General features: G+C 52.3%; 5 protein-coding genes across 5 annotated transcripts; 3 read left to right on the top strand and 2 right to left on the bottom strand.

Annotated features, from left to right (window-relative positions):
- Nucleotides 1-1,727: 1,727 nt before the first annotated feature.
- On the bottom strand, nt 1,728-2,915 carry UCRPA7_6308 (putative short-chain dehydrogenase reductase family protein; the record flags this gene model as incomplete). Its single annotated transcript, XM_007918847.1, has 4 exons — nt 1,728-2,015; nt 2,107-2,354; nt 2,443-2,494; nt 2,913-2,915. 4 exons carry the CDS (start codon nt 2,913-2,915, stop codon nt 1,728-1,730), a joined length of 591 nt encoding a protein of 196 aa, XP_007917038.1.
- A 275-nt stretch (nt 2,916-3,190) lies between these two features.
- Nucleotides 3,191-4,100, top strand: UCRPA7_6309 (putative phosphotransferase enzyme family protein; the record flags this gene model as incomplete). The annotated part of the gene is made up of 3 exons (XM_007918848.1): nt 3,191-3,601; nt 3,670-4,018; nt 4,096-4,100. 3 exons carry the CDS (start codon nt 3,191-3,193, stop codon nt 4,098-4,100), a joined length of 765 nt encoding a protein of 254 aa, XP_007917039.1.
- Nucleotides 4,101-7,599: 3,499 nt separating this feature from the next.
- On the top strand, nt 7,600-9,693 carry UCRPA7_6310 (putative gdp gtp exchange factor protein; the record flags this gene model as incomplete). The annotated part of the gene is made up of 1 exon (XM_007918849.1): nt 7,600-9,693. One exon carries the CDS (start codon nt 7,600-7,602, stop codon nt 9,691-9,693), a length of 2,094 nt encoding a protein of 697 aa, XP_007917040.1.
- A 2,509-nt stretch (nt 9,694-12,202) lies between these two features.
- Nucleotides 12,203-14,790, bottom strand: UCRPA7_6311 (putative response regulator receiver domain-containing protein; the record flags this gene model as incomplete). The annotated part of the gene is made up of 3 exons (XM_007918850.1): nt 12,203-12,397; nt 12,454-13,067; nt 13,128-14,790. 3 exons carry the CDS (start codon nt 14,788-14,790, stop codon nt 12,203-12,205), a joined length of 2,472 nt encoding a protein of 823 aa, XP_007917041.1.
- Nucleotides 14,791-18,547: 3,757 nt separating this feature from the next.
- On the top strand, nt 18,548-20,144 carry UCRPA7_6312 (hypothetical protein; the record flags this gene model as incomplete). Its single annotated transcript, XM_007918851.1, has 2 exons — nt 18,548-19,414; nt 19,494-20,144. The coding sequence occupies 2 exons, from the start codon at nt 18,548-18,550 to the stop codon at nt 20,142-20,144; spliced, it is 1,518 nt and encodes a 505-aa protein (XP_007917042.1).
- Nucleotides 20,145-22,266: the final 2,122 nt, after the last annotated feature.

Below are 22,266 nucleotides of genomic sequence, written 5' to 3' on the forward strand. Positions count from 1 at the left end.
ATGGCCGATTTGAAAATCAAGAATGGACGATAGACCCACACAGCAAGGGTCCAGGCGATTTTCGCAAGAGACTGCATCCCGCGCAAGCAGGCGTAAGGGGTAAATTTAGGTCAGAGTGACCAGATGGAATAGACTCCTTCCATGAAACGATCCGAGTTGCAGAGACGGGACGAGATTGGACTTGCTGGGTTGTACGCTGTTTGTGATTGCTGCCGGCCATTGAAACATCTCCCTTAATGCCCGACTCAAGCACGATGGCTTTGAAAAGGGCATCTTCCTCACTCCTGTCAGGGGTCGTGGGGGTAGAAAGACGAGGCTCTTTGGCGGATGCGATGGTTGGGCGGCCCGAGAGATTTCTCGACTATTCAGTCTTCATGTTTATACAGTTGATTCAAAATAACTGTATATGTGTTTGTCCTGGACTTGATTAGGTCCCGAGTTAGACTGCATGGGTTGAAGATCCCTGCTTCAATTAACATGCTGGCTTATCTGGAAGCCTTCCGCAGCTTTCCAACGAGACGCACTCCACACGCATTGATTCTCTACCGCACGGATGCAGCCCTGCGGGCGCTTGTATGCATCTGCGTTTTCGCCGGAGAGTTGCATGTGGAGGGTGCGTAGCCAGACCTGCCAGGATTGGGAGGTAGTACCGCTGAGAGAGACGAGACGAGGGGCTGGATGGATGAGCCGGAACCCGACGATCAGGTGCATCAGTCCGCGGGATCAACAATGCGTTCGCCAGTTTCCTGGTTCAGCGCACCTGATTTTGTCCGGTTGTCACTTTCTTGCAGAACGATGTATCTGTACAGACTGTCCAGCCGCCAGCGTTTTCCTTATCCAGCCTTCTCAGGCGATCCGGTGAATTTTGTTTGTGTCACTTGAAGACTGAGATACTACCATTACCATTTCCATGAATCTGCATTGCTGTTATGCATTTCACAAATCCTCAAATTCAATCACCCTGGCCAAGAATGGATGTACCAAATTGCGTTCATATTCCACCCAAAAAGGTCAGTGGGTGAATCTGGTTGGTCGCATTTAACATACTTCCATTGACTTACATCAGCACTGAAGGCAAATTAGGGGATATATTCTACGATCGATTACTCAGGGCTCAGGCCGAAACAATATACGAATTGTTCAGCCTTGTGTAGTTGAGATGGTATCTGTCTGATTCAATTCTCACATGTTCACCCGGGAGTGCCTGTTGAGAGGAAGAGGGTCAAGATTCTCCCGTTGTGTGTCAAGGGGGTGCAATTATTCGTTTCGCACGGTTGTTTGAGAAGTGCCTTATAACTTATAGCACAATGGGCTCGGAGCGTAAATACGGACGGTACCTCGAAGCCAATCCATTCCCTGTGCTTGCGAGCACTGAAGCGTATACCTTGATATTCGCAACAACACGAAAACCCTCAGTGTCAACTAACTTCTGCATGACAGAGTCATCCCCCCATCCAGAACCAAGTTCGTCCCAGTGGTGAAGCTTGACTTGGGACTGCAGAGAAATACAGCAGCATCAGCCGCCTCTTCCGGCCGGCCCAGACGTCCCATTGGTATGGTAGCCAACAGGGCTTCCTCCAACCCCGGAGCTACGTCCGTAGCACGCCTAGTCATGGGCGTGTCCGTCCAGGTCGGACAAACACAGTTCACTCGAATGCTGAGCGGTGCGTTGTCCAGAGCTACAGGGCTTCATCAGAATGTGCTGCCGACGACAGAGGGATGGAAATTTACTCACCGGCAGTCTTGGTAATGCCGACAATGGCATGCTTGCATGTGGTGTACTGCACCATTTTAGGTACTGCCATGTATGAGGAGACCGAAGACATGTTTACGATGGCCCCGCGTGTAGCACCACGAGCGGGATCAGTGGCGCTTGCTTGCTTGAGCTCTTGGGTTGTCATGGCTGCGGAAACATGGCTGGTGACGAGGAAGGTCCCGTGGACGTTGACATCCATCAGATGCTTGAAGTCGACGAAACTAGCTTCAGCAATAGGGTCAAATGTTCCTCCGGGAATCTGTCAATTTGACGGTTCAGTGGTGAAGGCAACGAACGCAAGGGCAAATTCTGTTGATACGACGATATCCAGGGGAACGTCATGCACTTACACCTGCAGAGTGAACTGCGTAGTCAATGCGCCCCAGGTATTGAACGGCATGGGCAACAGCGCTCTTGACAGACTCTTCGACGCTCACATCCACTTGGATAGCTTCAGCGCGGAAGTCAGGATGCGCGGCGGCAGACTTTGCCAGAGCAGCCGTCTCTTGTGCATTTCCGAGGTTGATGTCTGCCACAACCAAGCCGCGAGCACCTTCTTTGGCAAAGGCCACGCAGCATGCCCTGCCAATTCCACTTCCTAGAACGAGAGGTCAGGAACACTGAATTGAATAGAGGAGAAGGACCAGTATCTTCAGGGCAAGCAGGCATCGGGTACAGCTTCTTACCTCCGCCCGTAACAAAGGCATATCCGGTGATATCCATTCCGACAAGCTTCTTCTAAGAAGCGAAGGTGGTTCCCGAGTGAAAGGTAAAGTAGATCTCAAGTGAAGACTTGATATAGTATTTAGATATGAAGGATGGCCAACATTGGCGGATTCGATCCTATCGATCGCCATCGCCCTTAGGACTTAAAGGATTGCCAATTCTGCGGTATCACGGCACAGCATTTAGTGTATACAGGCTTGCACAACGAAGTCATCATAGCTTAGAGAACGGAAGGCAGGACTGATCCCCATGAGTGAAAAGCAGAACGTGAAGGTGGAGGCGCATAAGCAGGTTGCAGGAGCTCTTGCTGTCGATTCTGAACCGGGTATCGAAGGGACTCCCCGTCGAATGCGACCACAAGACCCGGAGCGGCCACAAGATCTTCATTCACTACCGTAGCACCTAGCGGACAGTAATAACCATGATATACCATGCTGGGTGGTTTGCTATTGCTACTTCATCAAGGGATATTGACGATGCAGCTATCACTTTCTATTGCATGTATACTTCGAATCTCCAGCAGGTATCGGAGTCGAGGATCAATTTGCCGAGATTGGTGGGGGATGTGTTAGTCAGCGTCGATCAACTGCATTCCCGCCAACGCGGTACTGGACTGCTATCACCACCAACCTCGTGAGCTTGGACAGATGGTTGTGTACAACATCCTACTCTGCCTCAATGGGCAGCCTCTTAACTCTTCGAGGGCGAATGAGCCTCGAAGATGCGCTAGAGGAGGATGAAAACGTGCTGGTCCAGCTACGCTACCCGGAGCAGCAGAAGAAGTTCTGGGCCTCGTTGGAAGCCCGTAAAGCCGAGATCGAGGCTCTGGTCCGTGATCATTTGGGCGTTGACTGGTGCTATGTCTGCGCCACGGAAATTTGGAAGGCAGGCAGTTTCAACGTAGTCCTCCCTGTCCTTATCCGGGCTAAGGGCCGTCGGGGTAACGAGCGAGTGTATGTCCGCTTTCCACTGCCACACAAGGTTGGCGAGGGCGAGCATCCGGGGAACGTGGAAGAGAAGCTGCGAACGGAAATCGCAACGTACATATGGCTTCAGCAAAATTGTCCGGATGTCCCGATTCCCATTTTGCACGGATTTGGGCTCCCCGACGGTACCTGCGTAAGCTCTGTGCCAAACGACCTAGGATATTGAGCATAGCCTGACTTACGTAGTTTTCACACCCACAGAACACGCCATTTCTGTCCAGAATACTGTGGCAGTTGCGATGCCAGCTGCTTGCCTTCTTCGGCTCCCCAGTCCCATCTCATTATGTACGACGTGGGTTGCGAAACCCCTTCGATTCTGGATATATGATCCTCGGCGAAGCCAAGGGGCGCGCTCTTGCTATCTCTTGGGAAAAGCACCGACATGACAAGGCCTACCGACAAAGGCTTTTTCGTGACATCGCGCGTATCTCTCTGTCAATGAACAGTGCCCCTATGCAACGAATTGGCTCCCTTAGCTTCGACTCAACGGGCGTCGTCAACCTTTCGAACCGCCCCCTGAATATGTACCTCCAGCTTCTTGAGAATGAAGGTATTCCATCCGGCATCCCACGGGGGAGGACTTACTCTTCAATCGAACCCTATATCTCCGACCTTCTTAGTTTCCAGGATAACAAGTTGCTCCATCAGCCGAATGCCATCCATGACCAAGAAGATGGCGAAATGCAGCTTGCAGCTCTAACTGCCCTACGAGCTACCATGCATCTCTTCATCCGTACTGACTATCGAGATGGCCCTTTCCTCTACACGCTCACAGACCTCCAACAAAACAACATCTTCGTCGACGAGCAATGGAATATTCAGACTATTATTGACCTTGAGTGGGCGCAGTCACAACCCATAGAGATGCAGCTTCCACCTTACTGGCTCACGTCCAAACCAATCGACGACTTCGATAACACCGAAGCTGTCTCGGAGTTAGGTTGTTTATTCAGTGAGTTTCTTGACATCTACGAAGCTGAGGAATTGGCTAGGAATGGCGTTGTACTTCACGGCCCCATCATGCGTCATGTATGGGAAACGGGCAGCTTTTGGTATTTTCAGGCAATCAGGGTACCCAAAGGCATGTACAGGATCTTCAATGCCAACATTCAACCGCGCTTCAACGAGGAGCATAGTGGTGAATCCATTTTCGATCGTGTCTTCTTTTGGTATTGGGGTTTTCGGACCCAGGAGTTCATCGAAAATAAACTCAAGAACAAGGAGGACTATGTAGCGCAGATCAAAGAAGCCTTTGAGCGGGCGATGCCTAATTCTAAGCTCCAACAATTATGGACTGCATGTCATATCTGCAGGTATTGCTAGCTCCCAGAACGAACATGCAAAGGTCGCTCCCTGCTCCCTGCGGCATGCAAAATATGGAACGTAAACCTTATGGAGGGGTCACAATTGGTAGGATTCTCGTAGTCGCAACTGCAATGCAAAGAGATAACGTGTTGGCGATAACAAGCAATTACAGTATGCCCAGATAATTCCATAGGGTATGTATACATGGCAAACAGACAATCACCCTGCATGACGCTCGAGGGCGCAGACCTTTGGCCAGGCCTTGTGCATCTGCAGAGTGTCGCTCAAAGGAGGGGACATACATGGTGGTGACTGAACAGGCACAAGATGATGCACCTTGGTCTGTTAGCTGGCCAAATCTACGCATTCCACTCTTCAGGGATTGGAAAATCTATATACTACCCGTATCTATGTTTGGCAATGTGTGTTGGCTACCTACAGTAGGTAGTCTGCCACATTTCTACGGAGTACCGGTAGTGTTTGCTACGCTGTACTCATCAGCTACTGTATGCTGACTGATACGCGATGACAATGAGCTGCGTGCTCCTCCAAAGCTCGTGTCATCACTCGAGTCGTTGAGCGCAGTCTGCAACAACTAACAGCGCCAGACAGGCGCTGTCGCTGTCGCTGTCGCTGTCGTCGTAACACGCAACAATAGTCAGCAAAAGGAAATTGCATTTCGGCAACACAATGACGTATGTCTGGCCATCGCAGTCGAAGTTGGCAGGTGACAGGTGAGACTTACAGTAGTTAGGTGGGGGAGGCTCTCTCTCGGGCCTCATCTCATGGCAGTCGAAGCACCGTTTAGACTTTGTGGTTACACCTAATGCAGCCAGCGCACAGGTGGGCCAGCCGCCAAGCGTCAACTTAGCCGTCAGTCAGCCAGTCAGTCAGTCAATGTGCTGCGAGCAGTCAAGCGCCGTTTTAGTCTTGCGAGAATACGATGGCTGTTGAATGCCGTACCGTATTCTAGACCAGGCCTTGTTCATCAATTCAGTCGTATTAACGCTATCGTTATCGTTAATGTTTGGTATAAGTCCAAAAATGGCAGGAGTGCAAAACACAAGCGAAGAGGGAGGCACGGGAGGGCAGGCAATTTGCATCAGAAGGCAGAGACCAGGAATACGCGCGGTGAGTTAACGTTAAGCAGGGACGGGATGGACCTTGAACCTTGAAAAAAAGGCGAAGGGGTGGTCTGAACCCTGCATACAAAAATTGGACGATGACGTTTTTGACTTGATACGGGCGGCTCTCCCAGAAAACAACAACAACAAAAAAAGAACAAGCAAAACAATAGCAAGCAATGAGATGCATTGATTGAATACAGACTGAGCTTAATTGAAGAGTATACAACTCAGTCCAGTCTGGCCTGCGTACATAGTAAGGTCAACTAACGTTAGACCCGACAGCTCCGAAGTCGCCACTGGATGGATGGATGGATGGATGCTGACATGCACAGCGAGCGTTAAAAAGTGAAGAGAGGGTTCTAGAGTTGCGTAGCCGCCGAGAGGCCTAGAGAGCCTGGGGGTCTGGGGGCCATACATAGTATGCATCTGCACACACGTGTAATCGCTTCATCCATCCACTCAATCCAATCAATCGCATTCGCTGAAGTGCCCGAGGATGACAGGTTGAATGAGTAAGAAGAAGTCTACGTCTACGGTAGAGTCCAGGTCCCTCGCCTGCTTGTGCTTGTTGAGGGGAGAAAAGAGAGAGGGCATAAGGCATAGCACGCAGTATTCCGTAGAGCTACATCATGACCCATGGCCAATACATCCAATACTTCCAATACTTCGGATAGACCCTTGTCTAGCCCGCCTTTCCATCACCTGGACCAGCTGCAAAAAGCTTCCCACCCGCATCCATCCATCCATCCATCCTGGACCACTTCTCCGCTTTCCGCCAGCATCCGTGCAGGAATCGGTCAGCTAACTAAGCTGTGCTTCGCTCACTTTTGTGCCGTCCGTGGGCCATCTCCGCTCTCCGATTGCTTGCTTGCTTGCTTGTTTGCTTGTTCAACAACACCATTCATCGTTCACCTCCCAAAACCTCCCACCATTCTTCGATTGCCACGAACAACCTCGCAAACTCTGCTGCTGGACTCGCTGCTGCTTCGCCCCTTGCATTCCGTAGTGACAACACACCAAAGAGCTGCAGTCTGAGTCGATCGTACCTGCTTTGGCGAATCTGCTCAGCCGCTGTCTCGGTATGCTCGACTACGTCTAACAACACGCTACTTCCCCGAGAGGTCTCACCTCAACCTCAATCTCCCACCCAGCCGCCACTCGTTGCTCCTACGTGGCGTAGACGAAGACCCTCAGAGACAGCCAGCCTAGGTACCTTCACCTTCAATCAGGTCGACTCTCTCTAAAGGGCTCGTCTCTCAAGTGCGCCAAGCCATCGTCGATTGTTGTTGCTGCCTCAAGTCGAAGACATTCCCGGCTGCTGCTGCCCGATTGTCGACGAGATCACTTTAGCATCTCGTCTCGGAACAAGCAAACCTTCTATTTGAGGAATTAGGACCAGCTCGCTCTGGTCCTACCGCATCTGACAAGCTGGATTCGTATGTACCACCCCAAGCCAACCGCCTCTCTCGCCTCCCTCACTTCCGCCCCATCTTCCGAAACTGCTTGGAATGCATATCCAACGTGTCTCAACTTGAGTCGCGCCGCCTAACACTTGCTGTCCCCTCCTGCTTTTTTGGTCTCTGCCTTTTTGGACTATTTGTTCTTGGATTTACTTTTCACCACTTACGGCTCTTGTCCATTGAATACGGACGGGGCGCGCAGGCTTATTGCACCCTGTTATGCTTGTGTTTGTGCTAACATGAAATGGAGTAGCTTCATCAGCGTCGCCGGCTGGTCGCAGTACCAAAGCCCGCCTCCCACCACTCGCCGCGTCGGCCACATACGCTCCCTGTCCAGCATAACCGGCTCGACGGCCAAGTCTGCCAACGCCGGCGTCAAGTCGGCCTCCATCTCAGCCATCCCCAACGTGTCCAGCGATGACTCTGCCATATACCTGAGCACCCCTCAACCCAAGAGGGTGTACTCTTCACAATCAGCCGACGGCGATCTCGACCTGAGCACAATACCCGATCCTAGGAGTCGGGCAATGAGCCCGGCCAGCACAGAGAGCGCCATGAGTCCCTCCCATCACCCCGACCTTACGGACGAGGTCGCGACACTGAGCACGAAACTTATCCACGCCATCAACAACCAGACGACACTAGATGATACCCTTTCGCGAACAAGGATGGAGTTGGAGGAGTCAAGGAATCAGATAAGGAAACTAGAGGAACAAATCGCGCAGCAGAGGGAAATGTTGGCGGGAGACGTGTGGATACGACGCAAAACGGCCGACGGCGAAAAGACCAAGCTGCTTTCACGGATCGCTGAGGAAAAGAGGCTCAAGCAAGAAGTTGAGCAGGAGAAGAAGAAGATTGAGCAGGAATTGGAGAACCTGACGGCTGCGCTCTTCGAGGAGGCAAACAAGATGGTCATTTCGGCGAAAGAGGATGCACGAAAAGAGCAAGAGGCTCTGCAGCGAAAGAACGACCAGCTACGGGCGCAGCTGAACGACACCGAGGGACTTCTCAAATTCCAGCAAGATCAGCTTGCAGAGCTCAAGCAGGTCATGGAGCAGATGAGCGCTGAGCAGGACGACCAGACGGCAGGAACGGCTCCGTCATCTCCTGGGTTCAGCAAATTCGACTCTAAAGATGAAGAGATGCCAGCGTCACCCGGCGGCACACAGTCGATTAACCTAGAGCCTGCAACTCCGTCGTGCCCCACGAGTTTCACGCATCTCCTGCAGCCAGTTCTCCGGACAGACCTTTCCTCTTACGACGATTTCATCACGCTGATAAGGACAGCGAGGAAGCCGGCGAGTCGGCCTCCCTCGGGCACGCACACCGGGCTAGGCGTCCTCGGCATGGGCCCTATTGCCAGCGCGAATGTCGCACCGTCAAATGGTTCTACGACCTCTCTATCCACTACTGGAACACCTGCATCCGCACCAGGATCTTCGCCGCAGACACCCAATACACCTGCTTCCACCCTGAGCAATGGGTCGTTCTCATCGGCACCGCTGCCGCCTTTGAAGGACACCAAGTTCTACAAGCGTGCCTTGGCTGAAGATGTCGAACCAACTTTGCGCCTAGACATCGCCCCAGGACTGTCATGGCTTGCCCGACGATCGGTTCTGAGTGCTATGTGTGATGGGACACTTGTGGTTGAACCTGTCCCTACCACGGGCCCCTTCGCAAACATTACCAAGCCGCAGCTCTATCCTTGTTCGCTTTGCGGTGAGCAACGCAAGGACGAGCAGCACCTACGGACGCATCGATTCCGCACGAGCGAAAACGAGTCGGCTCAGCGCTATCCGCTCTGCAAGTACTGCCTCGGTCGCGTCCGATCGACCTGTGACTTCCTTGGTTTCTTGAGGATAGTCAAAGATGGTCACTGGAGAGCTGATGATGCAGATGCTGAGAAGGCAGCATGGGAAGAGAGCGTGAGGTTACGAGAGCAGATGTTCTGGAGTCGCATTGGCGGTGGTGTCATCCCCGCAACCCATGTAGCTCATGCGACTGCCAACGGTTCAAGTAGCAGTACGGGCGAGAAGAGTCCTCGCTTGAGCCAAGAGTCTTCGCAGGGTAAATCGGAAGAGACTCTACAGCAAGAGAAAGAGGAGACGCCAAACGAGGAAGATAGGGAAGAGGAGGTGTTTGCTACGCCGTCAGAAGAGGCTCACTCTGAAATCTTGAGTGTCTCGCCGGACATCGAGACCTCGTCCGAGAAGACACTCCAAGCAGCAGCTGAAATACCCATGCCTGAGAGCAACCGCAATTCGACACAGTCGCTCGCCTCGGACTGTGAGAAGCCAAAAAGGCTCTCGATCAACATCCCAGGCTTTCCCTGATCTGACAATATTTTCGACGTGACTTAGCGCTATTGGTTATTTATATTCTTCTGTCTATATTATAGGGTTCATCAAGAGGCGGGACAGGGAACGACGGACAGGAGGGACTAATGAGGTGGAAAGTAATTGGCGTTTTCATGGTCTGCGGGATTACAAGGACGCTCGTTTCCTGGGCGTTTTGAGGTGCCATCGGAGATAATGGCAGAGATGATTGACTGACTGGCTGGCTGGCTGACTGGAACTGTGTGAGCATGCGAGGCGAGGTGTCACTTTCTTTTGATGTTTAGATGTTTCCTGCGACAGCCTCCGAGAGATGGGGGGGATGTGAGCGAGACACGCCTACTATGGCGATGCTGCTGCTAATACCACCACCGAGAGGGTGGGTGAGCGGCGATAGATATACTGTAACAGTAGTTTTGTAATGATACCAGACGAGGACTATCGTTTATTTGAGATGTTATCCTGTTTTGAAAGTTCCATATGCGTGTGTGATATCCGGAGATCTCCCTGCGGAAAGGAGTCTGTGTCAAGGCCTAGATGTGCATGTTACGACGTCCGGACCAAGATTCGCCCGGAACTATACAGCTTCCAGTAGGCATGCTGTGCCGAGTAGGCGAGTTATAGTTCGCCCCTGCATCATGGACATCAATCATTTCTCGACTGTCCCTCGAGCTGTTCGGGCATACTGGATAGATGATTGAAGAAGACAAGAGGGCGACAACGTCAGAGATCCTTTTAATATTCGCACGTCTTTCATGAACTTCGTTAGGATCTCTCTCTCTCTCTCTCTCTCTCCACTCAATCACATCGTCTCAGTTAACAAATGAAGAAAGACATCTGGTTGGCTGTCCGTGGACTCAGGACAAGTCAACAGGTGGCTTGCCCGCCCCGGGTCTAGTGGATCTCGCATTTGCAGGCCCCGGCGCCGCGCCAGGTCGATAAGCGAATGCGACGCCCCCCCGGGACGGGAACCATCACTTGCACTGTACACGCCAGCACCGGGCTGATTGTTGGTCCGTGGCATCGTCACTTCTTTGCAATGGAGGTCCGTCATGAAGTTTTTTTTTGAGGGAAAGTGTATACAAGTTAACATTTCCTGGTATTAATGATGATTGGCGCGTCATGGCGGGCGAAAAGGGTCGACGGACGGCTATGTATATAAGGATTGGTACGATCGTGCAAGGCGATTGATTCTTGGCCGAGGCTGGATAGTTGTTCAAGAAAGCCAAAGGTGCCAGGCCAGTCCAGTCCTACTCCGACCCACGAAACGAACATAGAATATCTCTAGAACATTCAACCTTATCCACGAGCCTCAACAGCCCACCTCCACCTCCAGCGATAGAGACTCCATCTGCTTCACCCACGATGTGCTGCTCCTCCAAGAAACGCTGCGCCCCCGCACACACGTCTACCGAGCCCCGGATGCTCGCGTACCCAGCGTGCGCACACGGCCTCTCCTGCCCGCGCAGGCGCTGCGGCGGCGGTCATGCTGGCTGCCACGGCGGCGGCGGACCGGGCTTGATCAGGTCGCTGATCGGGTCGTACAAAGAGCGCAAGGCTCAGCAGCAGGCTGTACGTTTCGACAAGCCAAGCTAAGCTGCTTCGGTTGAGATATTGCCAGAACTGACTGTGACAGGAACGGCAACAGTATCAGCAGCAGGCTCAGCAAGTCCAGGGGTCAGAATACTCTCGCCCCCAGCAGGTTCAGGGGGTCATGCCTCCGCCGGACGGATTGGCTAGACGGCTCTCTGCTGGAGAGGAGAAGGAGTATGTTGATGTGAACGATGATGCTACGGAGCCGATGGGAGGGGAGCAGCCGCCTCGGTACGAAGAGGTTATGAAGAGTTGAAAGACTGCGCAAGGCAGGCATCCATATACTATACACGGAAGCGTGGGTTATACTACTAGTTCTAGTTTCTGTCCATCACCTGGCGAAGGACAGGCATTCCCAGGAAAGTGCATGTATCAGTTTAGGAAAATACACGCACAGCATTTTACGTTCAGTCCAAAAATGTGTCCCGTTTCAAGTTGGGGTATTATTCGATATTTGACTGAACAGCCATGGTATCCATTCTGAGCCTTTGTATCTTTGGTTCCTCCTGTCCGCACTCGTTGCCGCCCTCGCAGAAGGAGAGAAACAATAAAGGACATGTGTAATGTACAATAATACTATGCACACAGATCGTGTATTGTCGCGAGCTCCAGTGAAGTCCACGGTCTCTTCCGTCCCTCCCCCACCATCGCCGCTTTGTTTCGTCCGTCCTGTGTGTATGTGAACAGACTCCGTCTCCGTGTAGAACGCCATACGCTTTGCTCAAATGTTGATAATGAAGAAGTGACCGTAATGCCTCGTGTTCGCGTAAGAAGGTGGTATTAGTAAAAAAAAAGTCGTACATAGTAAAGTGTGTGTAGGAAAGCAGAGCAACGACTCAAGGCGCAGAATGTGCGTATAAAGCGTGTAGGGTGTGCGTGTGTAGACTTTGGTGGTAGTAGGTGTTCGCAGCCGTCATCATGATGCATTCAAAGACTGGCGGTTCCTCTTCTTCTTAGCATTCGCAGCCGCCGCCTTCTTCTTGGCCTCCTCGGCGGCCTCATCTGCCTTTTGGGAGTAGTCTTTCCACTTTCTCCAGCCGTCGAAGTCGATTAGTGCTTGCATACAGCCCCATTCCATCACTTTCCTCTCCAGCCAGACAAAGCTTACAGGCTAGTGGTACGTCAGCATCTATTCACAGATATCAAGGGAACTCCAAGGGAACATACCTTGGTCAGAAAATCGTTGCAGCCGGCTGCTAGAGCCTCATGCCTGTCGCTCTGTAGAGAGCTGGCCGTCAGCGCAACGATGATGACGGGGCTCTTGAACATGTCCGTGTTCGAGAGCCTGTCCTCGTCCTTCGTCTGACCATTCGTCTCCTCCGGCGCCACGCTGCTGGCCGAGGACGAGAAGACACCGATCGAGTTGACGCGTTCCAGTCGTCGGATCTCACGAGTGGCGTCCAGGCCGCTCATCACGGGTAGTTGGATGTCCATCAGCACGAGATGAAAGCCGCCGGTCCGCCACTTGTTAACTGCTTCGCGACCGTTCATAGCGGTCTGCCATCGCACTTTGAGTCTCTTGACGAACGCCTCGAGGAGCTTCAGGTTAATGATGTTGTCTTCCACGATCAACACGTTGATGGGCGGCACCGTGCCGTTGAGCATGCCGGGCGGCAGCGACGGCGGCTCGGCCGTCTTCTTACTCTTCTTCGTCCGCACGGTGCCGGTTGGGCGGGGCGAGGCGACCCGGGGTGGCGGTGTTGCTACGCGCTGAATGGCGGCAGCGTCGGGGGCTGGAGGGGTGGGCAGGGGTGGCGGTACGGGAGCGGTATTTGAATGATCTGAGGAGGCGTTTGAATGAGTCCTTGAACGATTTCCTCTAGGCAATGTACCTTGCGTACCGTGGTTAGCCGTAGAGGCGATAGAGGCTGGGTGGACACCAGTCGCCATGTTCAAGATGGTCGGCGACGACGTGTGCTGTCTTCCCAGCCGAGGACGCTCCGGTCTTTCTCGGTAGGGCCGACTCCTCGTGCCGCCGGGAGAGGGTATCTGGGGTATTTGGCCAGTGCTGAGGATGGAGATGGCATGATGTCCCGAGCCGGTAGATGCGGCCGTCACCGTTACTGGAATATTGGCTGTCGAGAGGGCACTTGGACCGAAGTAGTCATTCCCGGCTTCGGATGGCCGCGTCTCGTCTGCATAATATGCCGAGGTGATATGAGGAGCATGAGGAGGCCCAGTTCTGGGTGATGCCCTAGGCGTTATTCTCCGAAGCGGTACATCGATGATCAAAGCCTCGTCGACAGTCTGGCCGCCAGGAAAGTATGCATCGAGGGTACGGCTCATGGGCTCTTCAGGTCCTAACGTCCGCTCTTGGAGTTGCTCTCGGGGTTTGATCCTAAGCGTCAAATCCGGTGCATCGAAGTTCCGCCCTAAAGAATTGGCATATTTGCGCAGGATCATCTCCCGAACGTCGTCAACAACATCATCCTCATTGATGGTGACCAAGGTGGCAGAAGCCCCAGGCCTCTTGACCCATATCTTCCTCGTTACCATGTTGGGGATGATGGGGATCAATTGATTGGCGTTGGCGGGGTCGCTCTGGTCGCCTTCGCCACCATTGAGCAGCGTCCGGATCAAGGTCGTCTGCCCGTTGGAGAAGAGGCTCTGTCGCCGCGGCAGGAGGCCAGGTCTCGGCAGTGAGGGTGAGGGTGAAGGTGAGGGGCGGAGGGCACTGCCGGCCAAGCTCACGGTCGTCGGACTGGCGCCGGAGACGGGGAGGGTGATGGCGCCGGGTCGGGCGGTAGGAGTGGTGAGGGCTGGACTGAGGAACGGATCGTGGTGGAGGTCGTGGTCGGAAGCCGAGTCTTTCACGGGGACAAGGTCTAGCGTCGTAGGGCCGGCGACGGTGAGAGCGACGGACGTGGTCGTGGTGGGTTGCGGTTGTTGATCGGCGGCAGAGGTAAAATCGCCGTGTTCGTTGATGCTGGAGAGTTTGCCTGTGGAGAGGCGCTGATCTGTGGCCATTGCGTCCCCGCTAGCGGCGGAATTGATTCGTGTCAGCTCGCCTCCTCCTGCTGCAGCGGCGCCTTCGACAGCAGCGACACCTCCACCTCCACCGCTACTGCTATTGCTGCCCGTAGAATGCTGCTGGTTCTGCTGCTCCAGCGGAGTCCTGTCCCGGGAAGATGCTGTTGAGCGTCTCGGGGACGTGTCAGCCACACCGTCCTCGGGGCCGGCCTTGATGAAATGTGTCGTCTTTGGCTCGCCCTCCCTTTCCAGGCCCCCTTTTCGGTGCTGCTGCGGCGACTGACGTCGCTCGTCTGTCACTGAGACTGAGACTGAGACAGTCGACTTGTCGCCCTGGCGCACATGGCTCGCGTCGGGTGACAGATCAGCGTGCTGGTGCTGGTGGTGGTCATGGTGGATGGAGGGCGGCTGCTGGCTGCTCCTGGAGCCTGAGACCGAGCCGGCGCGGCTGCTCGTAGATGAGGCAAGGGATGATGCCGCTGCGGAATTCTTTCTCGAAAACTTGGCTCTTATCCGAGCTTTAAGGTCTCCCATTCCAGTTGACCCTGCGGCGGGAGCGACTTCTGGGAGAGGGCTCGGGGGCAGTCAGAACAGGTTTTCTTCTACAATGGCGGGCGAGAAATGTCACGTCTTTTCCCTGCTTCGCACCCCTCTTATTCTTTCCAAAACCAAGGCAAGGTCCGGGCTGGGCCCGGGGAGCGTGTGACAGACCAAATAGCGAACAACGGTAAGATAGGTAATATGGGGTATATGTCGCTTTGTTGGCGACCTTGAAATTTCGTTCAGGCTGGAGCTACTGGTGCTGGAGCGATACTGCGACGGGCTATCAAACTTGAAATTGCCGTCGCCTACGCGTCTCCCTGGCGAAATTGCATGCGGAAGGTTTGGTGAGAAAGCAGTGGCCAGCAAGGATGTTGGATGGTGGCGATCGGAAGTTTCCTTTCTGCGGGCACACGGCCGCTGTGCTGCATCCCTTCTTCGCTGTCGTCGGCAACGAGAATCTCGTTTTACAGAGACGGATAGACTGGCTGACTGGGTGATGATGATGACAAGTCTTCACCAGCCGGGCTTGAGCTTGAGCAGGAAAGAGGGAGTTTTGGTGAGACGTGGGCATTTACGCTTTGCAGCAAGCATCCGAAAGCTCTCGCAGACAGAACCTACCAGAGTCACCCATAACACAAGATAGAATAAGTTTTACACAAAAGTCCGATCCCGTACTCTCTCTGTTATTATTGCCCAGCCAGTCGGATTCGATTTCGTGGGATGGAAGCCCGTGCTTTCTGCTCCCAACGGGCCGTTTTCTCTCCCTTCTTTATTAAACTACTCTTCCATGTCTGCAGGTTCTTGTTTCGACAAGCTTCCCTCATTTCCTCATTCGCAGCATGAAGAAGCATCCTTAGTCTGCCCTCCACTAACGTTAGTCTAGCAGCAGCCGATTCTGCAGTGCTATTTCCCAGTGCATGGACCTGCCGCCGAGCTCGATGATTGGGTGCAGCCGTTTTCACGACACGCCGCGGGCATCGTGATTCGTCCAGCGCAGCTTGGATCTCGATGGCAACCCATGCAAAGCTCCGAACTGAGCATCGTCCGAGCTGCGATAAGATAAAGCTCCGGCTCGCAATTGAAGCGCTAGACTGGCCTGAAAAGACCAGATCACTCACCTCACTGGTGGTAGCCAAGACATTGGAGAGCTTTCTCCTCCTCCGCCGCCAGGCTCATAAATAATAAATGCTAGTTCGCCATGGGTATCACTACTTCCTCAACAAGACACTGCTACCTCTGTATAAGTTGATAGACCTATAGTAATAAACAGAATATTCGAGAGCTTGATAAGTATCTTTACTCTTCAAGAATCAGCGTTTATTACCCTGGCAGAAGGGTGGTGGGAGCTGGCAACTCCAGCTCAACAAGACATTGACGGACCTCGGCATTTCGCTTGCAGGCTGACAATACAGCTCTCCTTATCTGTCCAACGATGCTCACGGTGTTCATGATCGTTTGCTGGAACGAACCTGCATGATACCGCTGAGAGCGAAACTTGGCGTTCTCTCCTACTCTTTTGCTCTTTTGATGCGCTTACAGCACACAGACCATGCAGTACACGAGAGTACTTTACGCTACGAGAAGTCATCCGAAATTGGCACTAGAGCATGGGCTAAGCCGCTGACAGGATGGGGCGGGTAGAGTATATATCAGTAGCGATAGGTATATTGACCGGGTTTCTCTCCAAAAAAACAGACTGTAATACAGTACAGTACTGTCCCCCGCACCAAAGCGATTAGGCTTCTCTTCTCGCACATCAATTTGTTCTCTGATCCAGGGAATTTCTACATGTGTCCAAATCGCAAAATGCCTTACAGTATTCAAGACGATGTGCCAGTATATTAAACATTCCTTCTATTATACAAAATGCAGGTAAGAAGGCAGCAAGCATCTTTGCGATGAATACAGTCAGTGTTGCCGAGTGCAACCGTGCAAAAGCCAGCGGAACGTTTTGTCCCACAATCGCACCTGCTGCAGACCAGACTGGAGGAGCAGTTAAACGTGCTTGTAGAATCTTTCTGGTCAGCCTAGCATGATGGTGAGGGTTTCGGTGTCTGTGTTGTAGTCGTACCTTTTATAGGAGGAAGAAACCCCCCCCCCCCCCCCCCTACAGTCAGTCAATGAGGGAATGAATGAGAGGGCAACAAGGAGGGTATCATTTGCAGTCAGTACTTTGCAAGGATCGGGGATGGGGCAGGCAAGCAGGCAGATAGAGAAAAGAAGCAGACCGATATCACATCCTGCCGGCAAGTACCAAAACAGAACGCAGCGGTCCCGATCATACTTGCTTGATGCCTAGGCGATCTCTTCGGATATGAGGTTGGTAGTGATCGCATGATCCTCCAACTTGAATGCTCGTTGACTATGCACAGCTTGATCAGCGACACTCTACTTTCGCTCGACCCAGGCCCTGACGATATCCTCTACAGGATACGGCGGCTCATCGGACAGCACCAAAGAGTGCTATATGTCACAGTCGACGATCCAAATATCATCCCCGAAGATAACCATATATATGGACCTCCGATAATCAGGGAACTCAGTAAACTGAGAGAATGGGATAAATCCTGGACCACTCTCCGCCTCTACAGAAATGATGGCGTCGTTAAGTGTAACCTGGACCCCTTCCTACCCTCCAAGCTGCCGAATGAACACGTCCTCGATAAATAGCCTTCGTACACTTTGACACTTCTTTGATACTTCTCGTCTTTATTCTTATGCTTTGCGTATTTCATGAACTCGCTATTTACGTTATGCCCACATGTATAATGAATATTGCATTGTGTACAGACACTTTGTTGTTCAGTCATGTTATGGTATCGTAGTCGATCACAGACTGATTTGAATGAGTCAACGCACCTAAATAGAGAGAGCGATACAGCATATCGTAGGGACTGGGTTTTACAGGTAGTCGATTGCTGTGAAATTCAAGGGGGTACTAGACGACTGCTTGTGTTGACGATTGTGTTGACAAAGACACTTTACAGAGCAGTCCTCACAGACTCCACTCATTAAGAGTCTGTCGAAGAGGATGCCAGTTTCGCACATAGCGGTACTCACAATCTGGATAATAATGGCATGTTGGCCTCCAAGGCTGACTGATGGCGGCGGCCTGGCAAAGCCGGTGGCGCAGAACATACGAGACCCTCAGCGCGGCCTGGTACTTTTGCTGCCTCTTGTCAAATTTGTGGACAATTGGCAACACTGATCACAGCTAGCCGGAAAATAGAAAGTTACTTAGGGCATAGGAGAGGCAAGTGTGATTTTGATTAGCAATGTTTCATGCCACCTCAGACTGCTCGCTCTCTGGACACTGAAAGCCAGGAAGTCAATTGACAATATCAAGCAAACAGAATCAAGTGAGTCCTTTCGAAGGCATGGAAATCTCTTTGACGGCCAGCAAGGAAGGTAAGGAGTCCTTTTGAAGTGTATTTCCTCTTTTTCTGCGATGAAAACGAGGTGTTTCCATTCAGCCTTGTTTCAACCTGCGAGGGTCTCATGGTCTTTGTTTTATCGTCAGTGCCTAGCAACTGTGTTGGTTGAACTCTTCCACAGCCACACTTCTGTCGCAGCAGGTCATATGTAAACACAACATTAAACATCAGACGAAAAGGCTGAACTTCGCAAAGTGAGACGACTTTTGTCGCTTTGCAAATTTTCTTCCTACATCTTACCCTTTCTTAATTATCTTGTCAGCAAGACATATTCGCAAACACCAAGCTCCTGCCTGAGTGGTATTTGCTCAGATATGCCTCATATCACCAAGATCAAGGCCGGCCACGGGTCAGCTAAGAAGCACAAAGTGCAAGCCGACACGACTCTTGCTCCTCATCTCAAGCTACTCCAGGTCAAGGATGGGCTGGACGAGTTAGGCGAGATTCAGACGGCTCCTATCTTCACTGCACCAGTGCGACATCATGCAGACTCGCTGAGACTCTCTAAGCAGGCAGAGCCATTCACTCAGTACGGCCTCCTTGGCGGCGATACAAATCAGGTTGTTGCAAAAGACCCCCGGATCTTCTACAATGTTGCCGCTCCGTCAAGCGTCTTTATCTGCGGTAGTCAGGGCTCTGGTAAGAGCCATACGCTGTCCTGCCTCCTGGAGAACTGCATGATCCCGTCTCGGGCGAATGAGCTTCCTCGACCCCTTACCGGCATCGTCTTCCACTATGACACTTTTTTCTCCGACTCGAACTGCAACCCTTGCGAGGTGGCCTACCTAGCAACTTACGGCAGTCTGAACGTCAAGGTTCTCTGTCCGCCCACGAACATTGCCACAGCTAGGAAGACCTACGAGAAGTTCCCACGGATCAAAGTGGAGGAGCTACGCATTCGTGAGACGGACCTCAACACCAAGCGCATGCTTGACTTGATGGCGTTCTCGACGAGCAATACGCCCTTGTACCTCCACGTCATAAGCCGCATCCTTCGAGATATGCGTATCGCTCAGCAGCGGAACGGGACTCAGTTCAATTATGAGCAGTTCAAGAACCTCATCAACGACGAGGAGCTCTCCGAATTCCAGCTTGCTCCACTTCGACAACGTCTCGACACCTTGGAGAGCTTCATGGCCCCGCCTAGCCAGACGAAGCTAGGAACCAGCTGGGATCCCAAGGTATGCCCCTGTGCCCACCCCTGGCCAACATTATATCAGAATTGACTCGACGTTCCGGAAGATGCTGACTTCATCGTAGCGCGGCCAGCTAACAATCGTCGACCTGTCCTGCCCCTGCGTCACCCCTGAGATGGCCTGCTCGCTCTTCAACATCTGCCTCAGCCTGTTCCTCGAGCAGAGCTCGAGCGTCGGCCGAGTCGTAGCCCTTGACGAAGCACACAAATACATGAACGAGTCCTCCGACTCCACCGCGCTGACCGAGTCTCTGCTCGCCACGATCCGCCTGCAGCGCCACCTCGGCGCCCGCGTCTTCATCTCGACCCAGGAGCCCACCATCTCCCCGAAGCTCCTCGACCTGTGCTCCGTCACCATCGTCCACCGCTTCACCTCGCCCGACTGGCTGCGCACTCTGCAGAAACATCTGGCCGGCGTGTCTTCGGCGTCGAAGATGCTGCGGCAAGTCGAGGACGAGGATGACTCTGCTTCAAGCGCTGACGATAGTTCCGACGACGGCGTTGAGCCCTTGATGCTTGGGAGCAGCAACCCGACGCTGGAGCTGTTTTCGTGGATTGTACGGCTCCGTATTGGCGAGGCGTTTGTGTTTGCGCCCAGTGCTGTGATTGGAGTTGACAGGTCGGGTGAAGTCAAGCGTCTGGGTCACGGAGCGCTCAAGGTCAGGATCCGCAACCGTGTCACTGAGGATGGGGGCAAGAGTGTCATGGCGGTATGAACTCCTGAAGTGTGGTGGTGTACGTGTTGGCCATCTGCATTGGGCGTTGGTTCTACTCGACTTGAGAAGACTTCACTTCTGTTAGACGCGTGCCATTCGTGATCAGGTGGTGCCTAAACGCCTTGGCTAAGAGCCTCAGGCTCGTGAATATGAAGCGAGGCATCCTAGCATGCCGCCTCACTCAATACCGCGAAATGCCGAAGCCCACATGACGATATATCCTGTTTGGGACACACTAGCTCTGTCGACCCCTGAGGATCCTGAGAAGAAGGGTCAGGAATGACGACAGGGGATCTGAGTCAACTCATGAGATGGTGTAGTCAAACGATAGGTAATGATAGCATATGATAGGTGGAATTACAAATTCGACGAGTCTCGTCTGTCAAATCAACGCGTTCCTGAGACTAGTATAGCCATGCCACGTGCGTTTCCTGTATCTTTGAACTTGAGGGTGTGGATGAATGATCCCAAATGTGTGGAGGTGAGAGACCTAAGGCGTGATATGGCGGGGTTGCTTAGACGATTTCCTTTCCATTCAGGTGTAACTCTAGTTCTCATAGTGTGACGTGTGATTACACTTGAGTTAACGGTAATTCTGTGTTCGTCTTGTTATTCCTCTTTCTAGGCTCTCAAGAAGTGATTGAAACGGTTGCAAATCCTGGGATGGTGTTATTGATGTATACAGGCAGTCCGACAACTCGCGTGTTTTGGGCTGTGCTTTGGTGGGGGCTACAGGGCCTCTGGGATGCAACGTTAGTGAATGCGCTGATAAACGCTCGGTCAATTCCCCGCTCAAAATCCACTTGTTAGTGAACCTGCCGACTTACAATCATCCATTAGACGATGATTCACTTGCAAGTTGAAGAGTCGAGTAACCAAACTCAAGCGATCCACAACTAACAACTACATCAAGTGCTATGCAACGAATTCACGTTTATGGAGGGATCCATGGACATTTCGATGAAAATCACAGGACAGCAATTGCGGGGGCGTTTCCAGCCAATAATGGCCAGAGTTGAGGGGCGCGTCCGTGTGTCTGCCTGCTGCACTGCATCTACAGGGGGGTGTCTACCCGGAGTTTTTGGGATGCACCTGAAACAAGAAACAGAGAGGCTTCTGCGGCCGCGAGTAACCACGACCCATGTACGATGAGGCTCTGCGCTTGTAGCTCTGAGATGACAGTGGATAGTTTCGATCGACACCGCTTTTGAGTCATCGATAGCGCTTATGTGTGGTCTCAATGTAGACAAAAGAGGTCTCAAGGGATAAAGAAATAATGGTATTGTAGTAGTAGTTGTTGTTGTTGAAAGCCCAAAGGCAGCTAGCGAAACTGGTATCCTGATCCATCAATTCGTCCACTCAAGCAGCCAATTCAAGATCCATGTGGAGACATAGAATGACAAACACCCGCATGCATGAAATCCATGGTGAAGTGACAATAACCAACCAATGCAGTGTCGTGAGACGTTTCCTGTAACTTCGAACTAGCTTCGACCAACTCCAAGCGCAACTAGAGCATGCCGCCAAAGTGGAAATCTTCAGACAATGAGAAGCAAATGATAACAACACAAAAAAGAAGAAAGTATCTAAGCGTAATGCGTAGGGCTTGACGACGTCTAAAGTTCAGCTTCCCAATGCTGTTGGTATGAGTTCCGCTCTGCGCATCTTAACCCTCTCATAAGTGCAGTGCTGTGTAGAAGGAGTTATTGCGCTCCAATCTCTAGGAAGGAAAGACTATTAGTTTGAATTCCATTCAGGAATCGAACAGGCTGTATTACCCTTTGACTCCTCATGCGGCGACCTTGAGCTGTCTCGTAGAGCAATATTCACACCGGGTGTGATCGCACATGGGGCAGCCAATGTGAACGTCGACATTGAGCTCGCCATATCCGCAGTTGTGCTGTTGATAGCTCCAATTAGTCCCATACCGGCCATAGACTTTGTAGCGAGACTTACGCATGCCCAGAACCACCTCCAGACGTAGCGTGCGGGCATGATGAATCGATCAAATTTCGCCTCAACGGACGAGACTGTTAAGGAGGGAGAAGAGTGTTGATTAGTGATGAGATAGCTGGTGTGATGAGTATTAAACTTCCAATTTGTGAGGGTGGTGGAAATGGGC

Source organism: Phaeoacremonium minimum (genome assembly GCF_000392275.1).
Source record: "Phaeoacremonium minimum UCRPA7 unplaced genomic scaffold PA7_03_scaffold_464, whole genome shotgun sequence".
Lineage (NCBI taxonomy): Eukaryota > Fungi > Ascomycota > Sordariomycetes > Togniniales > Togniniaceae > Phaeoacremonium > Phaeoacremonium minimum.